This window comes from Danio rerio, chromosome 17, assembly GCF_049306965.1.
Source record: "Danio rerio strain Tuebingen ecotype United States chromosome 17, GRCz12tu, whole genome shotgun sequence".
NCBI lineage: Eukaryota > Metazoa > Chordata > Actinopteri > Cypriniformes > Danionidae > Danio > Danio rerio.
In genome coordinates this window covers 7,750,848-7,778,066 of record NC_133192.1, presented here as the reverse complement: position 1 = coordinate 7,778,066, position 27,219 = coordinate 7,750,848, and the positions used below count along the sequence as shown (strand labels likewise).

Genomic DNA, 27,219 nt, shown 5'->3' with positions numbered 1-27,219 from the left:
TTACTAGCACTGGGTTGGACCTCTTTTTTCCCTTAGAAACTGTCTCAATTCTTAGTGGTATAGATTCAACAATGTACTCAATGGGCCCAAAGTGTGCCCAGAGAATATCCCCCACACCAATTTACCACCAGCCTGAACTGTTGATACAAGGCAGGATGGATTTATGCTTTCATGTTGTAGATGCCAAATTCTGACCCTACCATCTGAATGTCGCAGCAGAAATTGAGACTCATCAGATCAGGCAACATTTTTCCAGTCTTCTATTGGCCAATTTTGGTGAGCCTGTGTGAATTGTAGCCTCAGTTTCCTGTTCTTAGCTGACAGGAGTTACACCCGGTGTGGTCTTCTGTTACTGTAGCCCATCCGCCTTAAGGTTGGACGTGTTCAGAGATGCTCTTTTGTAGACCTCGGTTGAGGCGAGTGGTTATTTCAGTTACTGTTGCCTTTTTATCAGCTGGAACCAGTCTGGCCATTCTCCTCTGACCTCTGGCATCAACAAGGCATTTGCGTCCACAGAACTGCTGCTCACTGGATATTTTCTCTCTTTTTCAAATTTTGAATTTAAGTGCAAACTCTCAAATAACTTGTATAGTATTTAGATGTGATGTGTTATGGGTGTGTGCAGTGGCACTTCATATCGAACATGTTTTTATCTGCATTCACATTTGAGTGCAGTGAAGTCCCACATCTTCAAAATTAAAATTCATGTCACTGCATATAAATTTTAAAATATACTTTTAGGCTTTGCTTACAGCTAGTAGGCATGGGTCAGTATAAGATTCTGACGGTATGGGAGAAATGACTCGGAATTATAAATGGCAGAAAACGGTCAAACTACCTGCTCTAAGCCAGTGGTGACAGCGACGAGAGAAGAAAAATCACCAATTGTCGAACGTTAAGAATTAAAAAACCTCGAGAGAAACAGGCTCAGTTGGGCACAACCATTTCTCCTCTGGCCAAACGTCTTGTGCAGAGCTGCAGTCTAGGTGCCGGAGGCTGGAGAACGCTGGACGTCCATCGTGGAGAAGCTGCAGGTGGTAGAACATTACCAAAACATTTCTTATGAAACTCAAAGCCCTTGTTTTTGTTGTGTTTGTTTTTCTCCAAAAAAAGTTTAATTCTTTTGATTTGTTCTTAAAGGAAACAGTGGTGTACAGCGTGAAGACAATTATCAAATCAAACACCTACAACAAGATTTTAACACTTTTCTTTATTTAAAGATTTGTACAATACAAAAACAATGAAAGAACACTTTTTACAGTCGGCACAGTTACAATAAATGGAATAAACAGAGTGAAAATAAATCACAGCACAGAGCAGAGAAAACAATGAGTATCTGATTTTATGTGCACTCAATCAGAGCATAGCTTTAACAGAAAAATAAATCATTCGTTCATTCATTTTCTTTTTGGCTTAGTGCCCTTGTTAATCTGGGGTCGCCACAGCAGAATGAACCGCCAACTTATCCAGCATATGTTTTAAACAGCAGATGCCCTTCCAGCAGCAACCCATCTCTGGGAAACACCCATACACACTCATTCACACTCATACACTACAGACAATTTAGCTAATTCAATTTAAAAAAAATATCCTAAAATATAAATTTTCTACAGAAAAATAAAATTTGAACAAAATATATAATTTTGAGTTAGTTGGCCCACCCAGCCCTCCCTCTTCTGCTACGCATGTGTCAGTTTATTACTTGAGCTGGAACACTTGATTGGTCTCATGCCTGCAGCTGGTCCCATTTTGGGAGTTACACTACTTAGTCGGTTGGGAGTCATCACCTCCGATCTCCAAACCAAAGCCAGCAGGATGGAGCAACAAGGCGTAGCCAGAAGAGTGGTATCCATAGAGAAAAGGGAGCCAAGTGGGGCTTATTCTTTTCTCTAACGCTTATGTATACTGACACTTGGTTTTAACTCAATCTAAGCTGTGACTTTTTTTTTTGGAAAGTGCATCCTCTAAATTCTAAAATAAAGTTTAAAAATGTATAAAAAAATTACTTTTTTATGTGCAAAGTTGAATCTATGCTCTGATTAATCGCATTTTTTGCACAATAAGTACTTTTTAAGTGCACAGATAAACACAGTTAACATAGAAGTTCTCGTAAATTGAAACTGTGTCAGTCCAGTTTTTGAAGTTGAATTTCAGTTTAGTTCATTTCAGTGTGGTTTAAAAGGCCGAACACTGAAGAGTTAATCTAACGACACACAGCTCCACAAGTCCCAAACCAAGCAAGCCAGTGGCGACAGTGGCGAGGAACAAAACTTCACTGAATGACAAAAGTGAAGGAAAAAAACCTCGAGAGAAACCAGGCTCAGTTGGGCACGACCATTTCTCCTATGGCCAAACATCTTGTGCAGAGCTGCAGTCTAGGCACCGGTGGCTGGACGTCCATCTTAGAGAAGCTGCAGGTGTGAGTAGATCATCTACAGCAGGGGTGTTCAAACTCAGTCCTGGAGGGCTGGTCTCCTGCATAGATTAGCCCTAACTTCCTTCAAAACACTTGCCTGGAAGTTTCTAGAACACCTAGAAAGAGCTTGATTAGCTGGTTCAGGTGTGCTTAATTGGGGTTGGAAGTAAAATATGCAGGACACCAGCTTTCCGGGACCGAGTTTGAGCACCCCTGACCTACAGAGACTCGCAGAGACTCGTCCGCCACTGGGGCTTTAAGCAAGAAATGTATTGTATTTCTTACTTAATCTGAAAAGCATTTTTTAAAGTGCACATATATCCAGAGATAAAACAGAAAGCTGAAAATAAAAAATAGGTGAGGGCTAGGGTCACTAGTTTGAGTCCTGACTAGACCAGGAGGTCTTTCTGTGTGGGACTCGATCCAGCGCCCTTCTATCTGTGCGGCTAACATTTAGCCATCTTGCAGCCCTGTGCTCTATGCTGTTTTTCTAGCTCAATCTGAAAAGCATTTTTTTAAAGTGCACAGACATCCAGAGATAAAAAAACAAACAATAATAAAACTGAATAATAAAAGTAGGTAAGGGTTAAGGTATGTGATTTGAGTCCCAGGTTTCCAGGAGGCCTTTCTGTGTGGGACTCAAACCAGCAACATTCTTTCAGTGTGCGGCAGCCATCTTGTAGTTCAGTTTATTTTATTTTCTTAGTTGTATATTACAATGCCTTTTTGCTTTCTGATTACTCTCCTTTTCCTTGTCTTTTTCGTAGGTTCGAGTAACAACAACTGGAGCAGAAAGGATGAGAAGGGCCTGATGCGCCTCGCCCTGGTCACATAACCAATGGCTTCCTCCAGAGGTAGTTTGTAGTACATCATCAGATATGCTACAAACAGTGTTGGCGCGTGACTGACACCATGCTTGCAATGAATAAACAGGACATCTGTGGAAATAAAATCAGAAAGTAAGTCAACACAAAGGTCAAACAAACAGTAAGTGTTAAATGTTTGATGAAAAAGATCTTACTGTCTGGCTTTCTCAAGGCCTTTGCGATGAACTTTCCAGCAGGCCAGAAGTATTTGACGATTCGCATTTGGTCGTATGTTGTAGGCAAGCCACAATATTTGATGTCCATGCCTTCATAATATTCCGGTCCTGTAAGGATCTTTCCTTTTAGTCCTTTCTTCTTTGGTTTTCCCTCCCAGGTCATCTTCGGCGCTGCTGCATTTAGGATATGGGTGACTCCCAATTCCATCAGTTTGCGTCGATTTCTTGCTGTCTCTCTGCACAAGAACACAATTTTGGTTAGTCTTTTACTAAAAAGGTTGTATTGCAAAATATATTTGTAATCTAGAATTACATATATACAAGAGGAATGCTTGTTTCTGATTGGCTGGTTAACATTCTGTGGTCAGAAAACACAAAGCTGAAATAGTTCCAGGCAGGTTTGGACTGAATTACACTTCCAAATCACTATTATCACTATATAGATATTAAAATTGCACAACCAACAAGACAAAAAATAGGTCAAAACAACATCTAAACAATGTCTTTAAAGGGATAGTGCATCCAAAAGTGAAGATTTACTCACTTTTTACCCACCCTCAAGTGGTTTCAAACCTTAATGAACTGAACACTTGTAACCACTGACTTCAATAGTAGGAAAATCATACTATGGAGTTTCCAATATTTTTCAAAATATCTCCTTTTGTTGTATTTTTAAAGACAAAAATCTTTGAAATAAGTCAAGGGTGATTAAATGATAACAGAATTTTCATGTTTGGGTAAGCTGTCCCTTTAAGTGTGTATAAACTAATTAATTATTAGAAAATAAATACAGTCCTGAGGTGGAGAGTACTTTTCTAATAACAGTCAGCTATTCTTACTAGATTCCTATTAATACTCCTACATTTTCTTTTATGACATGGTCTGTGCTGTTTTTTTGTGCTGTAGACTTACTCATCTCCAATGTAGACGTTGCGCCAGACCTCCGTAAATGGTGACAGGGGCAGTTTACATTTGTTCACGGTGGCTTCTATTTTCAATAACTCTGCAAGCTTTTGAAAGTCGAAAACTTCATTCAGCAGATTTCGAGGAGGCAAACTGCTTGGACCCGGCTGTCCAAGATCATTTCTAGGACTTGTAAGCTTGTAGTAGAATTCAGAAAGTTGATTCATCATCCACTCTTTGGTGAGTCCTTAAAGAGAAAACAAAGAAAACAGACTTAGATTTTTCCTAGAATATAAAAATCAACTGTTGAATGACTTTAAAAACTATATCTTTATCGTTATCTTTACAATTATGTGAATGATTTAAAAGACTTTTCAGTGTAATGCTGCATCTCAATGCTTTACCTGTTGGGCTGTGATCTTCAGGGGTTTCAGGAGAATGATCCACAGCCTCCTCATCGATCACACTGGTGTTCAAAGACCCTGTTGCATCTGGGACACTCAGCGGCTGTGGTGAATTAGGTTCGGTCTTTAGCTTTGCTGAGATGTCATGAAGCTTTCTGGAGAATGCACGGACTTTGCTAATCATCCTCACTTTGGTACTTTCTGGGAAAAAAAGAAGATGAATAATGTTATTAGAAACATCTCTACTTACTTACTCTAATCAATTAGTCTGAATTCATAGCCATAATTGCATCTTACTGTAATATTGAATATCAAATGCTCTGTTGACATTTACCTGTTGGGTTCATGGCATCAGTGATGTTGACATCCATTCTTTCTCTTGGCACAGGTTCCTGTTCAGAACTGCTTGGACCTGGGACACCTTCTGGATCAACCAGATCCAATTCCATTTCTGGGTCAGAAACACTTGTTTGCTCTGTGTCGATCTCATCCATTGCAATAGTGGGGTCTGACTTAGGCTGTATTGAGAACCTAAAACGCTTTCGGATGAATGCATTAATTTTCCTGAAGAGCTTCGCTTTGGGAAAGCCTGGGGAAAAATTATGATGTTATTTTCAATTACAAATTGTACAAAGAGCTATTTAAAAATGACTTGTATGCCATTGCAATATTGCATCTCATAAAGGTTACTGATACATTTACCTGATGGTCGGTCCACCTGAGTGGTTTCAGAAGAACCATTCAAGCCATCCTGGTCAATCCCTCTGCTGTTCTTCACGTCCTCTGTTGAAGGCTCTGCTGGTTCTTTCAGAGGTTTAGAAACCAACACAGACCTCTTCAAGTTGAAGGAAGTGTGAGGTTTGATGAGGTCGATGACATGTAGAGTTTCTCTATACACAGGTTCCTTTTCAGAGCTGCTTGGACCGGGGACACCTTCTGGATCAACCAGATCTAATTCAGCCTCTGGGTCAGAAACACTTGTTTGCTCTGTGTCGACTTCATCCATTGCAACAGCAGGCTCTGCCTTAGGATGTACTGAGAACCCAAAACGCTTTCGGATGAATGCACCAACTTTCTTGATGATTTTTACTTTTGGAAAGCCTGGGGAAAAAATATTATGTTATCTTCAATGACAAACTGCATAATTGCTTTATTATAATGACTTGTATGCCATTGCAATATTGCATATACACATTTGATATATTTACCTGTTGGTCTGTCCACCTGGGGGATTTTAGGAGAAGCACTGATGCCATCCTGGTCAATCCCTCTGCTGCTCTTCACGTCCTCTGTTGAAGGCTCTGCTGGTTCTTTTATAAGTTTAGAAACCAACACAGACCTCTTCAAGTTGAAGGAAGGGTGAGGTTTGATGAGGTCGACATATAAAGCTTCTCTAAATACAGGTTCCTGTTCAGAGCTGCTAGGAACTGGGACACCTTCTGGATCAACCAGATCCAATTCAGCCTCTGCGTCAGAAACACTTGTTTGCTCTGTGTCGACCTCATCCGTTTCAACAGTGGGGTCTGACAGCGGTGTCTGACTGATTTTCCTGATGAGCTTCACTTTGGGAAAGCCTGGGGAAAAATATTATGTTATCTTCAATTACAAATTGCATAAATAGCTAATTAAAACTGACTAGTATGCCATTCTATTCTATTCTATTCGCACCTCATAGCAATATAGCATCTCATGAAGATTATTGATATACTTACCTGATGGTCTGTCCACCTGTGGGATTTTAGGAGAACCATTCATGCCATCCTGGTCAATCCCTCTGCTGCTCTTCACGTCCTCTGTTGAAGGCTCTGCTGGTTCTTTTATAAGTTTAGAAACCAACACAGACCTCTTTACGTTGAAGGAAGTTTGAGGTTTGATGAGGTCAACATATAAAGCTTCTCTAAATACAGGTTCCTGTTTAGAGCTGCTTGGACCTGGGACACCTTCTGGATCAACCAGATCCAATTCAGCCTCTGCGTCAGAAACACTTGTTTGCTCCACGTCCACCTCATCCATTAAAGAAGCTGATTCATAATCGTTTGCTTCTGAAACACTCATCTCAGCAACTTCTGGATCTGTCTGATGCTGTGCTGAGAACCCATAAATCATTGGGAGGTCTGCTGTTGCCTTCCACATTTCAGGTACTTCTGTAAAAATATTAGAGGTTATGTGTTATCTTCAACGACAGATTGCATATTAGCTTAATTAGAATGACTTGTATGCCATTGCAATATTGAATCTCAAAGACTGTTGATATATTTACCTGTTGGTCTGTACACCTGGGGGATTTCAGGAGAAGCACTGATGCCATCCTGGTCAATCCCACTGCTGCTCTCCACTTCTTCTGTTGAAGGCTCTGCTGGTTCCTTCAGAAGTGTAGAAACCAACACAGACCTCTTCAAGTTGAAGGAAGTGTGAGGTTTGATGAGGTCGACATATAGAGTTTCTCTAAACACTGGTTCCTGTTCAGAACTTCTTGGAACTGGGACACCTTCAGGATCAACCAGATCCAATTCAGTTTCTGGCTCAGGAACACATGATTGCTCCATGTCGACCTCATCCGTTTCAGAAGCTGATTCATAATCACTTTCCTCTGAAACACTTATCATCTCAGCAACATCTGGATCTGTCTGATGCTGTGCTGAGAACATATAAATCATTGGGAAGTCTGCAGATGTCTTCCACATTTCAGGTTCTTCTGTACAAATATTAGAAGTTATGTGTTATTTTTAATCACAGTTTGCATATTAGCTTAATTAGAATGACTTGTATGCCATTGCAATATTAAATCTCAAAGACTGTTGATATATTTACCTGTTGGTCTGTCCACCTGGGGGATTTCAGGAGAAGCATTGATGCCATCCTGGTCAATCCCACTGCTGCTCTCCACTTCTTCTGTTGAAGGCTCTGCTGGTTCCTTCAGAAGTGTAGAAACCGACACAGACCTCTTCAAGTTGATGGAAGTGTGAGGTTTGATGAGGTCGACATATAGAGTTTCTCTAAACACAGGTTCCTGTTCAGAACTCCTTGGAACTGGGACACCTTCAGGATCAACCAGATCCAATTCAGTTTCTGGCTCGGGAACACATGACTGCTCCATGTCAACCTCATCCATTTCAGAAGCTGATTCATAATCACTTTCCTCTGAAACACTCAGCAATTCAGGATCTGTCTCAGGCTGTGCCGTGAACCCAAAAAGCTTTCCAAAGAAGGAGAAGAATTTGCCAATTTTCGTCACTTCTGGAATTTCTGAAAAAAATTATAAGTATGATATGTTATCTCCAACCACATACTGCATAATTAGACTTGATTGTAAGCAATTTCTATTTCTACCATATTGCAATATTGCATCTTAAATGCTCAAATGTTGACATTTACCTGTTGGGTTCCTGGCATCACTGATGTCGACCTCCAGACTTGCTGTACACACAGGCTCCTGTTCAGAACTGCTTGGACCTGGGACACCTTCTGGATCAACCATATCCAATTCAGTTTCTGATGCAGGAACACTTGGAATCGTGTCACACAATTCCTCCGAATCAGTTGGATTATATCCAACCTCTGGAAAACAAAAACAAACATTGACATCTTCAAACACTGTTTAGACATGGATAATCAATATATATAGATTTGCGGGTTCATTTAGTGCACAATTGAACACAACTTATGTCAAGTACATGTATGTATGTATAACACTTAGAGCTGGGCGATTTGCCCTAAAATCTAAATCTTGATTAAGTGAACATTTTAACTCGATTACGATTAACGAATGATTATTTTATTTATTTATTTCATGCTTTGCCCTCACAGTTCACTGACAGGTTTTGGAGAGTAAATATGCTCATGTTAGAGAGATTTCTGAATAAAGGGTGCATTACTTGATTTTAAAGTAATTGAAGTAAACACACACTATCTACTATCTATGATTATTTATTGAACAACAACGCTGAATAACTGAAATTAAAACACACATTGCTTAAAACGTGTCTCTGCGCCAGCCACTGTCTTCACTGCTACCAAGCCGACTAATCACAAAGCTTGCGCCACAAGATGTTGTGACGTCTAAGTAAATTTTTTTGAAAGGTAAGCCGAACTGTACACGTGCCCTTGGCAGAAGTATAATATCAGAATAAGATAATAAGCATAATTCAGCTTTAACAAAGTGAGGTCACATGACTCCACACTCGGAAGTGAAAGTAATAGAAAAAATTGACCTGGAAAAATTTGATCGATTATAGCATCTGAATGTCGATTTCGATTACTTTTAGATTAATCGCCCAGCCCTAATAACAGTCTGTATGTTTGTAGCTTAAAGACTCCCATTATAACTATTTTTGACTGTTTCCACCTCCTCAAACATACATTAAGATTTGAATGTCATGAAATAATTAGAATAATATATAATCTTATATAGATAGATAGATAGATAGATAGATAGATAGATATAAATGAATAAATCATCTGTTTGTGTGTTTACTGAGTTATATAAACTGTTGCATAAATATTATTTGTAATTTCAGTCAACTCTATATTACATTGGTTATAACTCTGAAAGTGCTTTAAGAAGTTTAAACAGCATTTAGAAACAGAATCAAATGTTTCCAATCACATTCAGCATTTACATTATTCTACAATATTGGAGTCAGTTCACTGTAAATTCTAAATTAGTTGTATGTACCCAAAATTAAAGAGAACCTTTTAGTTATTTTGAGAATATTTCCACTGTTTTCAATGATAAATACATTCATTCTACAGCTGCAACACACTCCACAAACTATAACAAAAGCTAAATAAACAAGAAAATGTAATAGAAACGGCAAATTAAACAGTCTTGAAACAGTATCACAATAAGTAAGTGAACTGTTTATATCATGATTGGTATAAAATGAGCATTTCAGTCGTTGCCATTAAAGCTGGATTATAGCTTGACATTTTGTGCCAAGTCAAGAGAGAATTACAAATTAAATACCATTTATCTGCTGAACACAAAAGAAAATATGTTGAAGAAAGCTGTAATCACTGACCTCCACAGTTGGAAAAACAAATACTATGATTACAAGTTTTCACCTTTCTTCAATTTATCTTCTTTTGTGTTCAAATGAAACAAACTCACACCTTTGACGGTGAGTAAATAGAAAGTACATTTAAACTTTTAGGTAAACTATCCACAAGTATTGTATTGTCAGAGAGGGTAAATGTTTAAAACTTAACCAGTTAGTAATAGTATCCCCAAAGCCAAAGCAATCAGCATTGTAATTACAAAGAAAGTTGTTGTGAAAGCACTGTTAAACATGTCTCTGTTGTCCTACATTTCTGCAGTGTGTTGGTCAATCATAATAAAAGTTTCATATTTTCAGAAAACAGATCATTTCAGTGAAAACATTTGAGATATCTTTTGTCACTTGAAAGAAAGTTAGTTACCTGTTGAGTTGTTGTCTTCTGTGGGTTCAGGAGAGGCATTCATGCCACCCTGATCCCCACAAGTGTAGTTGGAAACTTCAACATCCATGTTCATATCTATAATTTGCGATTCAACATGAACTGTGAATGGAGTTTCTGAATGTAATTCGTCGTCGACGAAAGCCATATTTCTCTGTTTGCTCGCCATAGCGTCTACCGTCTAGCACTAATATCGATTACTGACTGTACTGAACGGCTATCTCGAAATGAACTGAAGAAATTCTTTTTGCCCGAGCATCATTCTAACGTTCCACAGTTGCCATAGCAATCGAACGCGTGTTTGAGCAGCGCTCAGCGATTCCGCCATTTTGGATCCATTGGCTCTTAGCAGCTGCTTTGTTTTTATTTTTCTATTGAAAAGGTGCATTAAAGTTGAAATACAACCAGAAAGACGCCAGTAAGACACTTACTATCAAAAGACTAGCGATAATCTGCACTTTTTTTAACAGTTTACAGAGTTAATGTGCAATATAATAAACATTGTTTTCATGAAATTCTGTACTTTAAAAGTTTACGGTCGAGCATACAAGTTAATACTGACATGTTAAATTATATTAACACGACTTTCAAAATGGGATGTTTATAACTGACAGTACACTTTTTGTTGCAGTATTAAATGTTATTATAGTATTTTTACCAGTTCCATGCACACATACACACACACACACACACACACACGTGTTGTACTTTGATAGTCATTGGCTGATAAAAATGATTTCACTATTAGGAATTTGCAAAAAAAAAAAAAATACAAATAAAAATAAAAATGCTTGATTAAGGAGAAAGTCAGAATATGTGAATATCAACTTTACCCCTGTGACTGATTGACTTCTCTGTTTTGCATTGTGATGCTATTATTAGTGGTTCATCATTGCAATCAAGTACTTACTTACTATTCCATATCATAATAATACTATTTATTGTTGAAAAGTGTCATCATTACCTGGCTGACTGACAAGCATTTAATTTACACTCACCGACCACTTTATTAGGTACATCTTACTAGCACTGGGTTGGACCTCTTTTTCCCTTAGAAACTGTCTTAATTCTTTGTGGTATAGATTCAACAATGTACTCAATAGGCACAAAGTGTGCCCAGAAAATATCCCCCACACCAATTTACCTCCAGCCTGAACTGTTGATACAAGGCAGGATGGATTTATGCTTTCATGTTGTAGATGCCAAATTCTGACCCTACCATCTGAATGTCGCAGCAGAAATTGAGACTCATCAGATCAGGCAACATTTTTCCAGTCTTCTATTGGCCAATTTTGGTGAGCCTGTGTGAATTGTAGCCTCAGTTTCCTGTTCTTAGCTGACAGGAGTGGCACTCGGTGTGGTCTTCTGTTACTGTAGCCCATCCGCCTTAAGGTTGGACTTGTTCAGAGATGCTCTTCTGTAGACCTCGGTTGAGGCGAGTGGTTTTTTCAGTTACTGTTGCCCTTTTATCAGCTGGAACCAGTCTGGCCATTCTCCTCTGACCTCTGGCATCAACAAGGCATTTGCGTCCACAGAACTGCCGCTCACTGGATATTTTCTCTTTTTCAAATTTTGAATTTAAGTGCAAACTCTCAAATAACTTGTATAGTATTTAGATGTGATGTGTTATTGGTGTTTGCAGTGGCACTTCATATCGAACATGTTTTTATCTGCATTCACATTTGAGTGCAGTGAAGTCCCACATCTTCAAAATTAAAATTCATGTAACTGCATATAAATTTTAAAATATGGTTTAAGGCTTTGCTTACAGCTAGTAGGCATGGGTCAGTATAAGATTCTGACGGTATGGGAGAAATGACTCGGAATTATAAATGGCAGAAAACGGTCAAACTACCTGCTCTAAGCCAGTGGTGACAGCGACGAGAGAAAAAACTCACCAATTGTCGAACGTTAAGAATTAAAAAACCTCGAGAGAAACAGGCTCAGTTGGGCACGACCATTTCTCCTCTGGCCAAACGTCTTGTGCAGAGCTGCAGTCTAGGTTCCGGAGGCTGGAGAACGCTGGACGTCCATCGTGGAGAAGCTGCAGGTGGTAGAACATTACCAAAACATTTCTTATGAAACTCAAAGCCCTTGTTTTTGTTGTGTTTGTTTTTCTCCAAAATAAGTTTAATTCTTTTGATTTGTTCTTAAAGGAAACAGTGGTGTACAGCGTGAAGACGATTTTCAAATCAAACACCTACAACAAGATTTTTGAACACTTTGCTTTATTTAAAGATTTGTACAATACAAAAACAATGAAAGAACACTTTTTACAGTCGGCACAGTTACAATAAATGGAATAAACAGAGTGAAAATAAATCACAGCACAGAGCAGAGAAAACAATGAGTATCTGATTTTATGTGCACTCAATCAGAGCATAGCTTTAACAGAAAAATAAATCATTCGTTCATTCATTTTCTTTTTGGCTTAGTGCCCTTGTTAATCTGGGGTCGCCACAGCAGAATGAACCGCCAACTTATCCAGCATATGTTTTAAACAGCAGATGCCCTTCCAGCTGCAACCCATCTCTGGGAAACACCCATACACACTCATTCACACTCATACACTACAGACAATTTAGCTAACTCAATTTAAAAAATATATAATAAAATATAAATTTTCTACAGAAAAATAAAATTTGAACAAAATATATTGAGTTAGTTGGCCCACCCAGCCCTCCCTCTTCTGCTACGCATGTGTCAGTTCATTACTTGAGCTGGAACACTTGATTGGCCCCATGCCTGCAGCTGGTCCCATTTTGGGAGTTACACTACTTAGTCGGTTGGGAGTCATCACCTCCGATCTCCAAACCAAAGCCAGCAGGATGGAGCAACAAGGCGTAGCCAGAAGAGTGGTATCCATAGAGAAAAGGGAGCCAAGTGGGGCTTATTCTTTTCTCTAACGCTTATGGATACTGACACTTGGTTTTAACTCAATCTAAGCAGTGACTTTTTTTTTTTGGAAAGTGCATCCTCTAAATTCTAAAATAAAGTTAAAAAATGTATAAAAAATTCACATTTTATGTGCAAAGTTGAACCTATGCTCTGATTAATCGCATTTTTTGCACAATAAGTACTTTTTAAGTGCACAGATAAACACAGTTAACATAGAAGTTCTCGTAAATTGAAACTGTGTCAGTCCAGTTTTTGAAGTTGAATTTCAGTTTAGTTCATTTCAGTGTGGTTTAAAAGGCCGAACACTGAAGAGTTAATCTAACGACACACAGCTCCACAAGTCCCAAACCAAGCAAGCCAGTGGCGACAGTGGCGAGGAACAAAACTTCACTGAATGACAAAAGTGAAGGAAAAAAACCTCGAGAGAAACCAGGCTCAGTTGGGCACGACCATTTCTCCTATGGCCAAACATCTTGTGCAGAGCTGCAGTCTAGGCACCGGTGGCTGGACGTCCATCTTAGAGAAGCTGCAGGTGTGAGTAGATCATCTACAGCAGGGGTGTTCAAACTCAGTCCTGGAGGGCTGGTCTCCTGCATAGATTAGCTCTAACTTAATTCAAAATACTTGCCTGGAAGTTTCTAGAGCACCTAGAAAGAGCTTGATTAGCTGGTTCAGGTGTGCTTAATTGGGGTTGGAAGTAAAATATGCAGGACACCAGCTTTCCAGGACCGAGTTTGAGCACCCCTGACCTACAGAGACTCGCAGAGACTCGTCCGCCACTGGGGCTTTAAGCAAGAAATGTATTGTATTTCTTACTTAATCTGAAAAGCATTTTTTAAAGTGCACATATATCCAGAGATAAAACAGAAAGCTGAAAATAAAAAATAGGTGAGGGCTAGGGTCACTAGTTTGAGTCCTGACTAGACCAGGAGGTCTTTCTGTGTGGGACTCGATCCAGCGCCCTTCTATCTGTGAAGCTAACATTTAGCCGTCTTGCAGCCCTGTGCTCTATGCTGTTTTTCTAGCTCAATCTGAAAAGCATTTTTTTAAAGTGCACAGACATCCAGAGATAAAAAACAAACAATAATAAAACTGAATAATAAAAGTAGGTTAGGGCTAAGGTATGTGATTTGAGTCCCAGGTTTCCAGGAGGCCTTTCTGTGTGGGACTCAAACCAGCAACATTCTTTCAGTGTGCGGCAGCCATCTTGTAGTTCAGTTTATTTTTATTTTCTTAGTTGTATATTACAATGCCTTTTTGCTTTCTGATTACTCTGCTTTTCCTTGTCTTTTTCGTAGGTTCGAGTAACAACAACTGGAGCAGAAAGGATGAGAAGGGCCTGATGCGCCTCGCCCTGGTCACATAACCAATGGCTTCCTCCAGAGGTAGTTTGTAGTACATCATCAGATATGCTACAAACAGTGTTGGCGCGTGACTGACACCATGCTTGCAATGAATAAACAGGACATCTGTGGAAATAAAATCAGAAAGTAAGTCAACACAAAGGTCATACAAACAGTAAGTGTTAAATGTTTGATGAAAAAGATCTTACTGTCTGGCTTTCTCAGGGCCTTTGCGATGAACTTTCCAGCAGGCCAGAAGTATTTGACGATTCGCATTTGGTCGTATGTTGTAGGCAAGCCACAATATTTGATGTCCATGCCTTCATAATATTCCGGTCCTGTAAGAATCTTTCCTTTTAGTCCTTTCTTCTTTGGTTTTCCCTCCCAGGTCATCTTCGGCGCTGCTGCATTTAGGATATGGGTGACTCCCAATTCCATCAGTTTGCGTCGATTTCTTGCTGTCTCTCTGCACAAGAACGCAATTTTGGTTAGTCTTTTACTAAAAAGGTTGTATTGCAAAATCTAGAATTACATATATACAACAGGAATGCTTGTTTCTGATTGGCTGGTTAACATTCTGTGGTCAGAAAACACAAAGCTGAAATAGTTCCAGGCAGGTTTGGACTGAATTACACTTCCAAATCACTATTATCACTATATAGATATTAAAATTGCACAACCAACAAGACAAAAAATAGGTCAAAACAACATCTAAACAATGTCTTTAAAGGGATAGTGCATCCAAAAGTGAAGATTCACTCACTTTTTACCCACCCTCAAGTGGTTTCAAACCTTAATGAACTGAACACTTGTAACCACTGACTTCCATAGTAGGAAAATCATACTATGGAGTTTCCAACATTTTTCAAAATATCTCCTTTTGTGTATTTTTAAAGACAAAAATCTTTGAAATAAGTCAAGGGTGAGTAAATGATGACAGAATTTTCATGTTTGGGTGAGCTGTCCCTTTAAGTGTGTATAAACTAATTAATTATTAGAAAATAAATACAGTCCTGAGGTGGAGAGTACTTTTCTAATAACAGTCAGCTATTCTTACTAGATTCCTATTAATACTCCTACATTTTCTTTTATGGCATGGTCTGTGCTGTTTTTTTGTGCTGTAGACTTACTCATCTCCAATGTAGACGTTGCGCCAGACCTCCGTAAATGGTGACAGGGGCAGTTTACATTTGTTCACGGTGGCTTCTATTTTCAATAACTCTGCAAGCTTTTGAAAGTCGAAAACTTCATTCAGCAGATTTCGAGGAGGCAAACTGCTTGGACCCGGCTGTCCAAGATCATTTCTAGGACTTGTAAGCTTGTAGTAGAATTCAGAAAGTTGATTCATCATCCACTCTTTGGTGAGTCCTTAAAGAGAAAACAAAGAAAACAGACTTAGATTTTTCCTAGAATATAAAAATCAACTGTAGAATGACTTTAAAAACTATATCTTTATCGTTATCTTTACAATTATGTGAATGATTTAAAAGACTTTTCAGTGTAATGCTGCATCTCAATGCTTTACCTGTTGGGCTGTGATCTTCAGGGGTTTCAGGAGAATGATCCACAGCCTCCTCATCGATCACACTGGTGTTCAAAGACCCTGTTGCATCTGGGACACTCAGCGGCTGTGGTGAATTAGGTTCGGTCTTTAGCTTTGCTGAGATGTCATGAAGCTTTCTGAAGAATGCACGGACTTTGCTAATCATCCTCACTTTGGTACTTTCTGGGGAAAAAAAGAAGATAAATAATGTTATTAGAAACATCTCTACTTACTTACTCTAATCAATTAGTCTGAAATCATAGCCATAATTGCATCTTACTGTAATATTGAATATCAAATGCTCTGTTGACATTTACCTGTTGGGTTCATGGCATCAGTGATGTTGACATCCATTCTTTCTCTTGGCACAGGTTCCTGTTCAGAACTGCTTGGACCTGGGACACCTTCTGGATCAACCAGATCCAATTCCATTTCTGGGTCAGAAACACTTGTTTGCTCTGTGTCGATATCATCCATTGCAATAGCGGGGTCTGACTTAGGCTGTATTGAGAACCTAAAACGCTTTCGGATGAATGCATTAATTTTCCTGAAGAGCTTCGCTTTGGGAAAGCCTGGGGAAAAATTATGATGTTATTTTCAATTACAAATTGTACAAAGAGCTATTTAAAAATGACTTGTATGCCATTGCAATATTGCATCTCATAAAGGTTACTGATACATTTACCTGATGGTCGGTCCACCTGAGTGGTTTCAGAAGAACCATTCAAGCCATCCTGGTCAATCCCTCTGCTGTTCTTCACGTCCTCTGTTGAAGGCTCTGCTGGTTCTTTCAGAGGTTTAGAAACCAACACAGACCTCTTCAAGTTGAAGGAAGTGTGAGGTTTGATGAGGTCGATGACATGTAGAGTTTCTCTATACACAGGTTCCTTTTCAGAGCTGCTTGGACCGGGGACACCTTCTGGATCAACCAGATCCAATTCAGCCTCTGGGTCAGAAACACTTGTTTGCTCTGTGTCGACTTCATCTATTGCAACAGCAGGCTCTGCCTTAGGATGTACTGAGAACCCAAAACGCTTTCGGATGAATGCACCAACTTTCTTGATGATTTTTACTTTTGGAAAGCCTGGGGAAAAAATATTATGTTATCTTTAATGACAAACTGCATAATTGCTTTATTATAATGACTTGTATGCCATTGCAATATTGCATATACACATTTGATATATTTACCTGTTGGTCTGTCCACCTGGGGGATTTCAGGAGAAGCACTGATGCCATCCTGGTCAATCCCTCTGCTGCTCTTCACGTCCTCTGTTGAAGGCTCTGCTGGTTCTTTTATAAGTTTAGAAACCAACACAGACCTCTTTACGTTGAAGGAAGTTTGAGGTTTGATGAGGTCGACATATAAAGCTTCTCTAAATACAGGTTCCTGTTCAGAGCTGCTAGGAACTGGGACACCTTCTGGATCAACCAGATCCAATTCAGCCTCTGCGTCAGAAACACTTGTTTGCTCCACGTCCACCTCATCCATTACAGAAGCTGATTCATAATCGTTTGCTTCTGAAACACTTATCATCTCAGCAACATCTGGATCTGTCTGATGCTGTGCTGAGAACATATAAATCATTGGGAGGTCTGCTGTTGCCTTCCACATTTCAGGTACTTCTGTAAAAATATTAGAGGTTATGTGTTATCTTCAACCACAGTTTGCATTTTAGCTTAATTAAAATGACTTGTATGCCATTGCAATATTGTTTCTCATAAAGACTGTTGATATATTTACCTGTTGGTCTGTCCACCTGGGGGTTTTCAGGAGAAGCACTGATGCCATCCTGGTCAATCCCACTGCTGCTCTCCACTTCTTCTGTTGAAGGCTCTGCTGGTTCCTTCAGAAGTGTAGAAACCAACACAGACCTCTTTAAGTTGAAGGAAGTGTGAGGTTTGATGAGGTCGACATATAGAGTTTCTCTAAACACAGGTTCCTGTTCAGAACTCCTTGGAACTGGGACACCTTCAGGATCAACCAGATCCAATTCAGCCTCTGGCTCAAGAACACTTGATTGCTCCATGTTGACCTCATCCGTTTCAGAAGCTGATTCATAATCACTTTCCTCTGAAACACTTATCATCTCAGCAACATCTGGATCTGTCTGATGCTGTGCTGAGAACATATAAATCATTGGGAAGTCTGCAGATGTCTTCCACATTTCGGGTACTTCTGTAAAAATATTAGAAGTTATGTGTTATTTTTAACCACAGTTTGCATATTAGCTTAATTAGAATGACTTGTATGCCATTGCAATATTGAATCTCAAAGACTGTTGATATATTTACCTGTTGGTCTGTCCACCTGGGGGATTTCAGGAGAAGCATTGATGCCATCCTGGTCAATCCCACTGCTGCTCTCCACTTCTTCTGTTGAAGGCTCTGCTGGTTCCTTCAGAAGTGTAGAAACCGAGACAGACCTCTTCAAGTTGATGGAAGTGTGAGGTTTGATGAGGTCGACATATAGAGTTTCTCTAAACACAGGTTCCTGTTCAGAACTCCTTGGAACTGGGACACCTTCAGGATCAACCAGATCCAATTCAGTTTCTGGCTCGGGAACACATGACTGCTCCATGTCAACCTCATCCATTTCAGAAGCTGATTCATAATCACTTTCCTCTGAAACACTCAGCAATTCAGGATCTGTCTCAGGCTGTGCCGTGAACCCAAAAAGCTTTCCAAAGAAGGAGAAGAATTTGCCAATTTTCGTCACTTCTGGAACTTCTGAAAAAAATTATAAGTATGATATGTTATCTCCAACCACATACTGCATAATTAGAATTGATTGTAAGCAATTTCTATTTCTACCATATTGCAATATTGCATCTTAAATGCTCAAATGTTGACATTTACCTGTTGGGTTCCTGGCATCACTGATGTCGACCTCCAGAATTGCTGTACACACAGGCTCCTGTTCAGAACTGCTTGGACCTGGGAAGCCTTCCGGATCAACCATATCCAATTCAGTTTCTGATGAAGGAACACTTGGAATCGTGTCACACAATTCCTCCTAATCAGTTGGATTATTTCCAATCTCTGGAAAACAAAAACAAACATTGACATCTTCAAACACTGTTTAGACATGGATAATTAATATATATATAGATTTGCGGGTGCATTTAGTGCACAATTGAACACAACTTATGTCAAGTACATGTATGTATGTATAACAGTTAGAGCTGGGCGATTTGCCCTAAAATCTAAATCTTGATTAAATGAACATTTTAACTCGATTACGATTAACAAACGATTATTTTATTTATTTATTTCATGCTTTGCCCTCACAGTTCATTGACAGGTTTTGGACAGTAAATATGCTCATGTTATAGAGATTTCTGAATAAAGGGTGCATTACTTGATTTTAAAATAATTGAAGTAAACACACACTATCTACTATCTATGATTATTTATTGAACAACAACGCTGAACAACTGAAATTAAAACACACATTGCTTAAAACGTGTCTCTGCGCCAGCCATTGTCTTCACTGCTACCAAGCCGACTAATCACAAAGCTTGCGCCTAAAGTTGTTGTGACGTCTAAGTACATTTTTTTGAAAGGTAAGCCGAACTGTACACGTGCCCTTGGCAGAAGTATAATATCAGAATAATATAATAAGCATAATTCAGCTTTAACAAAGTGAGGTCACATGACTCCACACTCGGTAGGGAAAGTAATAGAAAAAATTGACCTGGAAAAATTGGATCGATTATAGCATCTGAATGTCGATTTCGATTACTTTTAGATTAATCGCCCAGCTCTAATAACAGTCTGTATGTTTCTAGCTTAAAGACTCCCATAATAACTATTTTTTGACTGTTTCCACCTCCTCAAACATACATTAAGATTTGAATATCATGAAATAATTTGAATAATATATAATCTTATAGATAGATAGATAGATAGATAGATAGATAGATGGATATAAATGAATAAATCATCTGTTTGTGTGTTTACTGAGTTATATAAACTGTTGCATGAATATTATTTGTAATTCAGTCAACTCTATATTACATTGGTTATAACTCTGAAAGTGCTTTAAGAAGTTTAACCAACATTTAGAAACAGAATCAAATGTTTCCAATCACATTCAGCATTTACATTATTCTACAATATTAAAGTCAGTTCACTGTAAATTGTACATTAGTTGTATGTACCCGAAATTAAAGAGAACATTTTAGTTATTTTGAAAATATTTCCACTGTTTTCAATGATAAATACATTCTGATGGCTGCAACACACTCCACAAACTATAACAAAAGCTAAATAAACAAGAAAATGTATTAGAAACGGCAAATTAAACAGTCTTGAAACAGTATCACAATAAGTAGGTGAACTGTTTATATCATGATTGGTATAAAATGAGCATCTCAGTCATTGCCATTAAAGCTGGATTATAGCTTGACATTTTGTGCCAAGTCAAGAGAGAATTACAAATTAAATACCATTTATCTGCTCAACACAAAAGAAAATATGTTGAAGAAAGCTGTAATCACTGACCTCCACAGTTGGAAAAACAAATACTATGATTACAAGTTTGCTTTCTTCAATTTATCTTCTTTTGTGTTCAAATGAAACAAACTCACCTTTGACGGTGAGTAAATAGTAAGTACATTTAAACTTTTAGGTAAACTATCCACAAGTATTGTATTGTCAGAGAGGGTAAATGTTTAAAACTTAACCAGTTAGTAATAGTATCCACAAAGCCTAAGCAATCAGCATTGTAATTACAAAGAAAGTTGTTGTGAAAGCACTGTTAAACATGTCTCTGTTGTCCTACATTTTTGCAGTGTGTTGGTCAATCATAATAAAAGTTTCATATTTTCAGAAAACAGATCATTTCAGTGAAAACATTTGAGATATCTTTTGTCACTTGAAAGAAAGTTAGTTACCTGTTGAGTTGTTGTCTTCTGTGGGTTCAGGAGAGGCATTCATGCCACCCTGATCCTCACAAGTGTAGTTGGAAACTTCAACATCCATGTTCATATCTATAATTAGCGATTCAACATGAACTGTGAATGGAGTTTCTGAAGAGTGATGTAATTCGTCGTCGACGAAAGCCATATTTCTCTGTTTGCTCGCCATAGCGTCTACCGTCTAGCACTAATATCGATTACTGACTGTACTGAACGGCTATCTCGAAATGAACTGAAGAAATTCTTTTTGCCCGAGCATCATTCTAACGTTCCACAGTTGCCATAGCAATCGAACGCGTGTTTGAGCAGCGCTCAGCGATTCCGCCATTTTGGATCCATTGGCTCTTAGCAGCTGCTTTGTTTTTATTTTTCTATTGAAAAGGTGCATTAAAGTTGAAATACAACCCGAAAGACGCCAGTAAGACACTTCAAAAAGACTAGCGATAATCTGCACTTTTTTAACAGTTTACAGAGTTAATTTGTAATATAATAAACATTGTTTTCATGAAATTCTGTACTTTCAAAGTTTACGATCGAGCATACAAGTTAATACTGACATGTTAAAATAAATTAACACGACTTTCAAAATGGGATGTTGATAACTGACAGTTCTATTTTTGTTGCAGTATTAAATGCTATTATTGTATTTTTTTTCCAGTTCCACGCACACACATATATATATATATATATATATATATATATATATATATATATATATATATATATATATATATATATATATATATATAATAAATAAATAAATGAAATTAAGTAAATAATCCATAAATCCTGCATAAATAAAGCAAATAAATATGCAATCTTTTATTATAGTTTGATATATGCAGGAACTTATGGATGTATTCACTCATTTATTTGTATATTTCTTTATTTATTATTTTAATTATGCAGGAGTTTATGGATATTTACTCATTTACTCATATATTTGCATATTTATGTATTATTTTATTTATGCAAAAATTTATAGACTTATTTTTTCATTTATTTGCATATTATTTTTTATTTTATTTATGCAGGAATTTATGGATTTATTTACTCATTTATTTATATATTTTCATATTTATTTATTGTTCTTGCAGGCTTCGTATTATCCATATTATGATGCTTACAAATGCAATTATATAATATGTGGACTTTTAAATAGTCTTTTTGTATTATTATTATTATATAGGCCCATATAGCTTATATATTTATAAACGCGCGTGAAAATAACTTCTACAAAAATAATGATATTACAATGGCAATAATTAGTTTTTACGCAAGTAAATTTTTGAACGAGGTCACGCACAAACAAGCGTGCAGATCACGTGACGCGCGCTCTTAATTGACGTAGTAAAAGTGACTGATTTGCTGAAACATCACAGTGGCGTGTTTTGATATCGTGTGTTCTCAGTAGACTACTTTATAAGAGCTGTTGAGACGGCCATTCGTGGCAACCGAGTATTTGATGGGGAAATTCATTTGGTAAGTTTTCGGTTACTTAATTGTACGAGTGCACGCTCGAATCACGCAATTGAAATGGGGTTCATCTGGTTGATTAATGGAGCTGTTCAACTGTTTTGTTTTGGTAGTTCCAGACCTTGAAGTTCGCACATTCGTTCAGTGACAACTTGTGACACGCTCCCTATATTGTTTGCCATTAACCGCCCTGGGAGCTTTGAATATTCAGTCAGAAATCACATCACAAGTTTAACTTAAAAACCACATTAGCACCATTTAGTTGACGGTGAGCAGTGTTGTACTTTGATAGTCATTGGCTGATAAAATGATTTCACTATTTGGAATTTGCAAAAAATAAAAAATAAAAATGCTTGATTAAGGAGAAAGTCCGAATATGTGAATATCAACTTTACCCCTGTGACTGATTGACTTCTCTGTTTTGCATTGTGATGCTATTAGTGGTTCATCAATGCAATCAAGTACTTACTTACTATTCCGTATCATAATAATACTATTTATTGTTGAAAAGTGTCATCATTACCTGGCTGACTGACATACATTTAATTTACACTCACCGGCCACTTTATTAGCTACATCTTACTAGCACTGGGTTGGTCCTCTTTTTTTCTCTTGGAAACTGTCTTAATTCTTTGTGGGATAGATTCAACAACGTACTCAATTGGCCCAAAGTGTGCCCAGAAAATATCCCCCACACCAATTTACCACCAGCCTGAACTGTTGATACAAGGCAGGATGGATTTATGCTTTCATGTTGTAGATGCCAAATTCTGACCCTACCATCTGAATGTCGCAGCAGAAATTGAGACTCATCAGATCAGGCAACATTTTTCCAGTCTTCTATTGGCCAATTTTGGTGAGCCTGTGTGAATTGTAGCCTCAGTTTCCTGTTCTTAGCTGACAGGAGTTACACCCGGTGTGGTCTTCTGTTACTGTAGCCCATCCGCCTTAAGGTTGGACGTGTTCAGAGATGCTCTTCTGTAGACCTCGGTTGAGGCGAGTGGTTATTTCAGTTACTGTTGCCTTTTTATCAGCTGGAACCAGTCTGGCCATTCTCCTCTGACCTCTGGCATCAACAAGGCATTTGCGTCCACAGAACTGCCGCTCACTGGATATTTTCTCTCTTTTTAAAATTTTGAATTTAAGTGCAAACTCTCAAATAACTTGTATAGTATTTAGATGTGATGTGTTATTGGTGTGTGCAGTGGCACTTCATATCGAACATGTTTTTATCTGCATTCACATTTGAGTGCAGTGAAGTCCCACATCTTCAAAATTAAAATTCATGTAACTGCATATAAATTTTAAAATATGCTTTTAGGCTTTGCTTACAGCTAGTAGGCATGGGTCAGTATAAGATTCTGACGGTATGATAATAACCTTGGATGAAAATATCACGGTTTCATGGTATTGTGCTCACTGCTCTAAAATATATTCTTTTTAAATGTCTTGGTAAAAAAAAATTCCCCTTTGAAAACAATATATTCTATTATTTTAAAAGATTTATTATATTTTGTCTTCATTTGTTTCAAAAACACTGATTTCTTTCAAATTTAAAATTGCATCTTTGGGTATTTTTTTTTTTCTACTAGAGATATTTTTGTCATAAAAACAAAAATGTAAATTAAAAAATCTTACTCATACCTTACGTTTTAAAACCTTCTTTTCCAAAACGCGGTATATCTTGAAAACGGTTATCGTACCATGGTCCATGCCAAACAGCTAGCATTAAGATGTGTTACTGTTGATTTGTTCACAATTGGATGACCTGATAAAGGGTGTGACTGAAATCTACATTTTTCGCTAGTCTTTTTTTCCAAGCAATTTCAGAAGTAAGTTTTCAGTGCATACAAAAAAAAGTTTTAAAGAGCCGCTATTGAGTTTTAAAAAATGACCTTCCATGTAGTGAGTAACACAGCTCTAACTGAAGTAAAATATCCAGCTAAGGCTTAAATAAAGTGTGCTGTGTTTACAACTATTGAATAATCCATAAAAGAGTCTACTCATTGTGTTTCAAATGAATTGTCTTGATAACGAGTCTTTAGCTGTGCTGGCGTGATGTGGATACGGAACTTAACCCCTTAAGTGCTGTGGTGTTAGTAACTACTATGAAGTGCGTTTCGGGCAGCTGCTGCAATTGGATATTGACCTTATTCAAAAATGCAGAATTGCGCCTGTTTTCACGACTGTTTTAGAACTTCCGGTTCAGTCGCCTATGGAAGAAATGACTCGGAATTATAAACGGCAGAAAACGGTCAAACTACCTGCTCTACAAACAAATGTTTGCATGACTTCACAGACCAATAATGGTTGTTTCTGGGAGTAATTACAAAACGGGAGGGTGGCTGGAGATGGGTCTGAAATACGGGAGACTCCTGGGAAAAACTGGAGTGTTGGCAGGTATGCTCACACATGCACTCTGACTTCTTCAATGATAAGCCGTGGTGGGCATTTCTTTCTGTCACGTGCTAAACGCTTTTCACCAGTCGCAACAAACTGTCATCGGTCCAATCAGCGCAGATTAGCTTCGCTCTAAGGAGGGTATTTGGGAACAAATTCATCACTGAATGAATTATATGGGAGTCGCTGGATTAATTAGGTGAAAATAAATGCATATTAATGAAGGTGTTTTTGGACCTTGCATGCATATCAGCCTGTTGTTGGAGACCCCCGAAACCAAAAAAATGACAGTTTTTAATGTATAATAGGTGCTCTTTAAAACACTTTCATTAGGGCTACACAATGTATCGTTTCAGCCTCGACATAGCAATGTGTGCATTCGCAATAGTCACATTGCAGGATGTGCAATGTAGAGTTGGGATTATATTTGATGATTAGCAATGAAGAATTTACACTGTTATTTTACATTTACATTTGATTATTCAATAAAAGAGGCAGGACAAAATATTGATATGCTGATTTACCGTGATAATTCCGCCCACGATACAATACTCATGTAGCCAAGTATTGATATTCCTTTAAGAGGTACAAAAGCCTTGCACTGCTACTGTTTACTCTTTAGACAGCAGTACATAAGGTGGCACTTCTCATAACTGTGGATCAAAACGCATCAATATTGCAATCCTACAAAATATATGTTCCGTTAATAACACAAAGGCATCTTATAACCTTTTGATGAATTTTTCCCTTTCATTTACAAATATTATGATATATAGTGGGTGATTTTCTTGTGATTATATTGCTGATATCATGATCTATCATTGGTGGGCAAACTATCGTGATAAAACCATATTGTGTGTTAACCTGTGATTTCCACCCTATTCAAATACTGTACCTGATTATCTGATTATACTGGAGCAAAAATAAAAGTGAATCATCTTATTTAGATATTCTTGCATTTTGTTTGATTCACTCCACTACAAGTGTATTCCTATTCAATAATATATAGAGCTATTCAAAATTGTGCCATAATCGCAGTGTATATTGCAGAAAAATAAAATATCTCAATGCCTTATTAAGGACTAGGGCTGTGCGATTTGAAACGTTGCAATTAACTTCTCACAAGGGGCTGCGATATGAAATATTTATTATTTAATTTTCCCCGCCCAGAGCAAATGCGTGACTGCCGCCTGTGTGTGATTGTCTTACTAGCCATTTAAGTGGGCACAAGTGAGTGATGAGTGTCTTGCTAATCAGTCAACTGAAAGTATTGACACTAAGTACAGTTTCAGAGTTGTTTCTGCCATGTTAGTTTGAGTGTTTTTATAATAATTCTTTTTGTTTTGTTTTTATAATAATCTACACTACCCTAATTGAGTTCAACTTGTTCACAAAAAGGTATGGTCAATTTGTTTGTTTACTGTTTGCTCTAGAGAAAATGAGTGTTTAATTTTTGAACATTTAGGGTGCTTTCACACCTACACTTTTGTTTTGGAATGTATCTCGTTTGCCCAGTTAGCACAGTTCGTTTGGCATATGTGAACAGGGCAATCGCGCTCTGTTCCGCGCCAATGTAATCGCTCCGAGATCGCTTGAATGAGGTGGTCTCGGCTCGATTGAAATGAACCCTGGAGCGGTTCGATTGCAGTGAGAAAGCGATCCGATCCGAGCGCGGTTATATCACAGTGTTTTATGGAAATGTAATAGGCATACAGCTATATGAAGAGAGAATTATGCGTAGGGCGGGAAGTTTCGCGAGTCTCCAGATGCCCGCAAACGAGTGATGATCTCCCGGTAATCTCGCGTCTCCCTCCCGGTCCTCAAAAAGGCATCGTCGCGCACCCTTCTCACCCCTCCCCACCGCGTCTCTCATCAGACAAGTCGCGCGCGCACCCTGTCAATCACCACCAAACCACCACCTCTCCTGACAGCTTAGCGGGGACGCTGCAAAATAAACCCTGACACTCTGACCAATGTGAGGAGAGTTTACTCGCACGTGACTTGTTTTAGCTCTTTTGGTCCAATTAGAAACTTTGCGGTGTGAAAGCGAACCGCTTCAAGAGCAAAGAGCAACAATGTAACAATTTTAATCTCTGTTTCGGAACAACTGAATCGATTCACAGGTGTGAAAGCACCCTTAAAAACAAATTTGAATTAACGTTTATTTAAGTTAATGTCTTTTCAGTTCCTTTTTTAGCAATTTTAGCAACACACTGCACTTTAGCAGTAAGAAGCTACGATACAGATTATCGAGCTGAAGCTTGACTACAAAATTAATTCGCAAATCAAAATCACAATATGTCCAAAAAAAAAAAAAACGGAATTGGAAATTTTTCCCAAATCGCACAGCCCTATTTAGGACTGTAACACAATCCGGTTGGCATAGTTGTCTGGCTGCCAAAGCAGAGTTGCTTATCCTGACTGATATGATTGATT

The 27,219-nt window shown here is 38.1% G+C and overlaps 3 protein-coding genes across 19 annotated transcripts in view; 1 reads left to right on the top strand and 2 right to left on the bottom strand.

Annotated features, from left to right (window-relative positions):
• The window catches only part of tdrd6b (tudor domain containing 6b), a 50,976-nt gene that overhangs the window by 13,917 nt on the left and 9,840 nt on the right, over nucleotides 1-27,219 (top strand). For 2 of the 6 annotated variants that reach the window (XM_073928040.1, XM_068218838.2), the window contains exon 1: nucleotides 22,275-22,389. The exons of the other annotated variants lie outside the window; for them this stretch is intronic. The gene's annotated coding sequence lies outside the window, so the exon portion shown is untranslated. Of the gene's footprint in view, nucleotides 1-22,274; nucleotides 22,390-27,219 lie in introns of those variants that run through there. 6 annotated transcript variants of the gene reach the window in all.
• Nucleotides 1,196-10,541, bottom strand: LOC137488032 (uncharacterized). Of its 6 annotated transcripts, XR_012393192.1 has the most exons (14): nucleotides 10,184-10,541; nucleotides 8,141-8,323; nucleotides 7,577-8,011; nucleotides 7,026-7,460; nucleotides 6,478-6,909; nucleotides 5,974-6,339; nucleotides 5,468-5,866; nucleotides 5,100-5,354; nucleotides 4,766-4,966; nucleotides 4,371-4,608; nucleotides 3,438-3,694; nucleotides 3,069-3,354; nucleotides 2,567-2,847; nucleotides 1,196-2,475 (listed from the first exon to the last, which is right to left on the bottom strand). XR_012393192.1 is itself a non-coding variant. In XM_073928069.1 (12 exons), exons 1-12 carry the CDS (start codon nucleotides 10,368-10,370, stop codon nucleotides 3,119-3,121), a joined length of 3,624 nt encoding a protein of 1,207 aa, XP_073784170.1. In that variant the 5' UTR covers nucleotides 10,371-10,541; the 3' UTR covers nucleotides 1,196-3,118. The 6 variants fall into 6 exon arrangements, 5 of the variants coding, with proteins under 5 accessions (XP_073784170.1, XP_073784172.1, XP_073784171.1 ...); XM_073928069.1 differs by having other exon boundaries at nucleotides 1,196-3,354; XM_073928071.1 differs by having other exon boundaries at nucleotides 1,196-3,354; nucleotides 6,478-6,906.
• On the bottom strand, nucleotides 12,409-21,247 carry LOC137488034 (uncharacterized). Of its 7 annotated transcripts, none has more exons than XM_073928084.1 (11): nucleotides 20,884-21,247; nucleotides 18,845-19,027; nucleotides 18,281-18,715; nucleotides 17,730-18,164; nucleotides 17,177-17,611; nucleotides 16,671-17,069; nucleotides 16,303-16,557; nucleotides 15,968-16,168; nucleotides 15,573-15,810; nucleotides 14,652-14,908; nucleotides 12,409-14,568 (listed from the first exon to the last, which is right to left on the bottom strand). In XM_073928084.1, the coding sequence occupies exons 2-11, from the start codon at nucleotides 18,945-18,947 to the stop codon at nucleotides 14,333-14,335; spliced, it is 2,994 nt and encodes a 997-aa protein (XP_073784185.1). In that variant the 5' UTR covers nucleotides 18,948-19,027; nucleotides 20,884-21,247; the 3' UTR covers nucleotides 12,409-14,332. The 7 variants fall into 7 exon arrangements, with proteins under 7 accessions (XP_073784185.1, XP_073784188.1, XP_073784187.1 ...); XM_073928087.1 differs by having other exon boundaries at nucleotides 12,416-14,568; nucleotides 17,177-17,608; XM_073928086.1 differs by having other exon boundaries at nucleotides 12,416-14,568; nucleotides 17,730-18,161.

Bases quoted from the DNA above. Each gene is read 5' to 3' on its own strand.
- LOC137488034 (XM_073928084.1), bottom strand. From the start codon at position 18,947: ATGGTTGATCCGGAAGGCTTCCCAGGTCCAAGCAGTTCTGAACAGGAG. The intron at 17,070-17,176 runs GTAAATATATCA...TTTTTTCCCCAG, and splicing joins CCAGGTGGACAGACCAACAG to GCTTTCCAAAAGTAAAAATC. The intron at 14,569-14,651 runs GTAAGATCTTTT...TTATTTCCACAG, and splicing joins GGCCCTGAGAAAGCCAGACA to ATGTCCTGTTTATTCATTGC.
- LOC137488032 (XM_073928069.1), bottom strand. From the start codon at position 10,370: ATGGCGAGCAAACAGAGAAATATGGCTTTCGTCGACGACGAATTACAT. The intron at 7,461-7,576 runs GTAAATATATCA...ATATTTGTACAG, and splicing joins CCAGGTGGACAGACCAACAG to AAGAACCTGAAATGTGGAAG. The intron at 4,967-5,099 runs GTAAATGTCAAC...TTTTTTTCCCAG, and splicing joins TGATGCCATGAACCCAACAG to AAAGTACCAAAGTGAGGATG.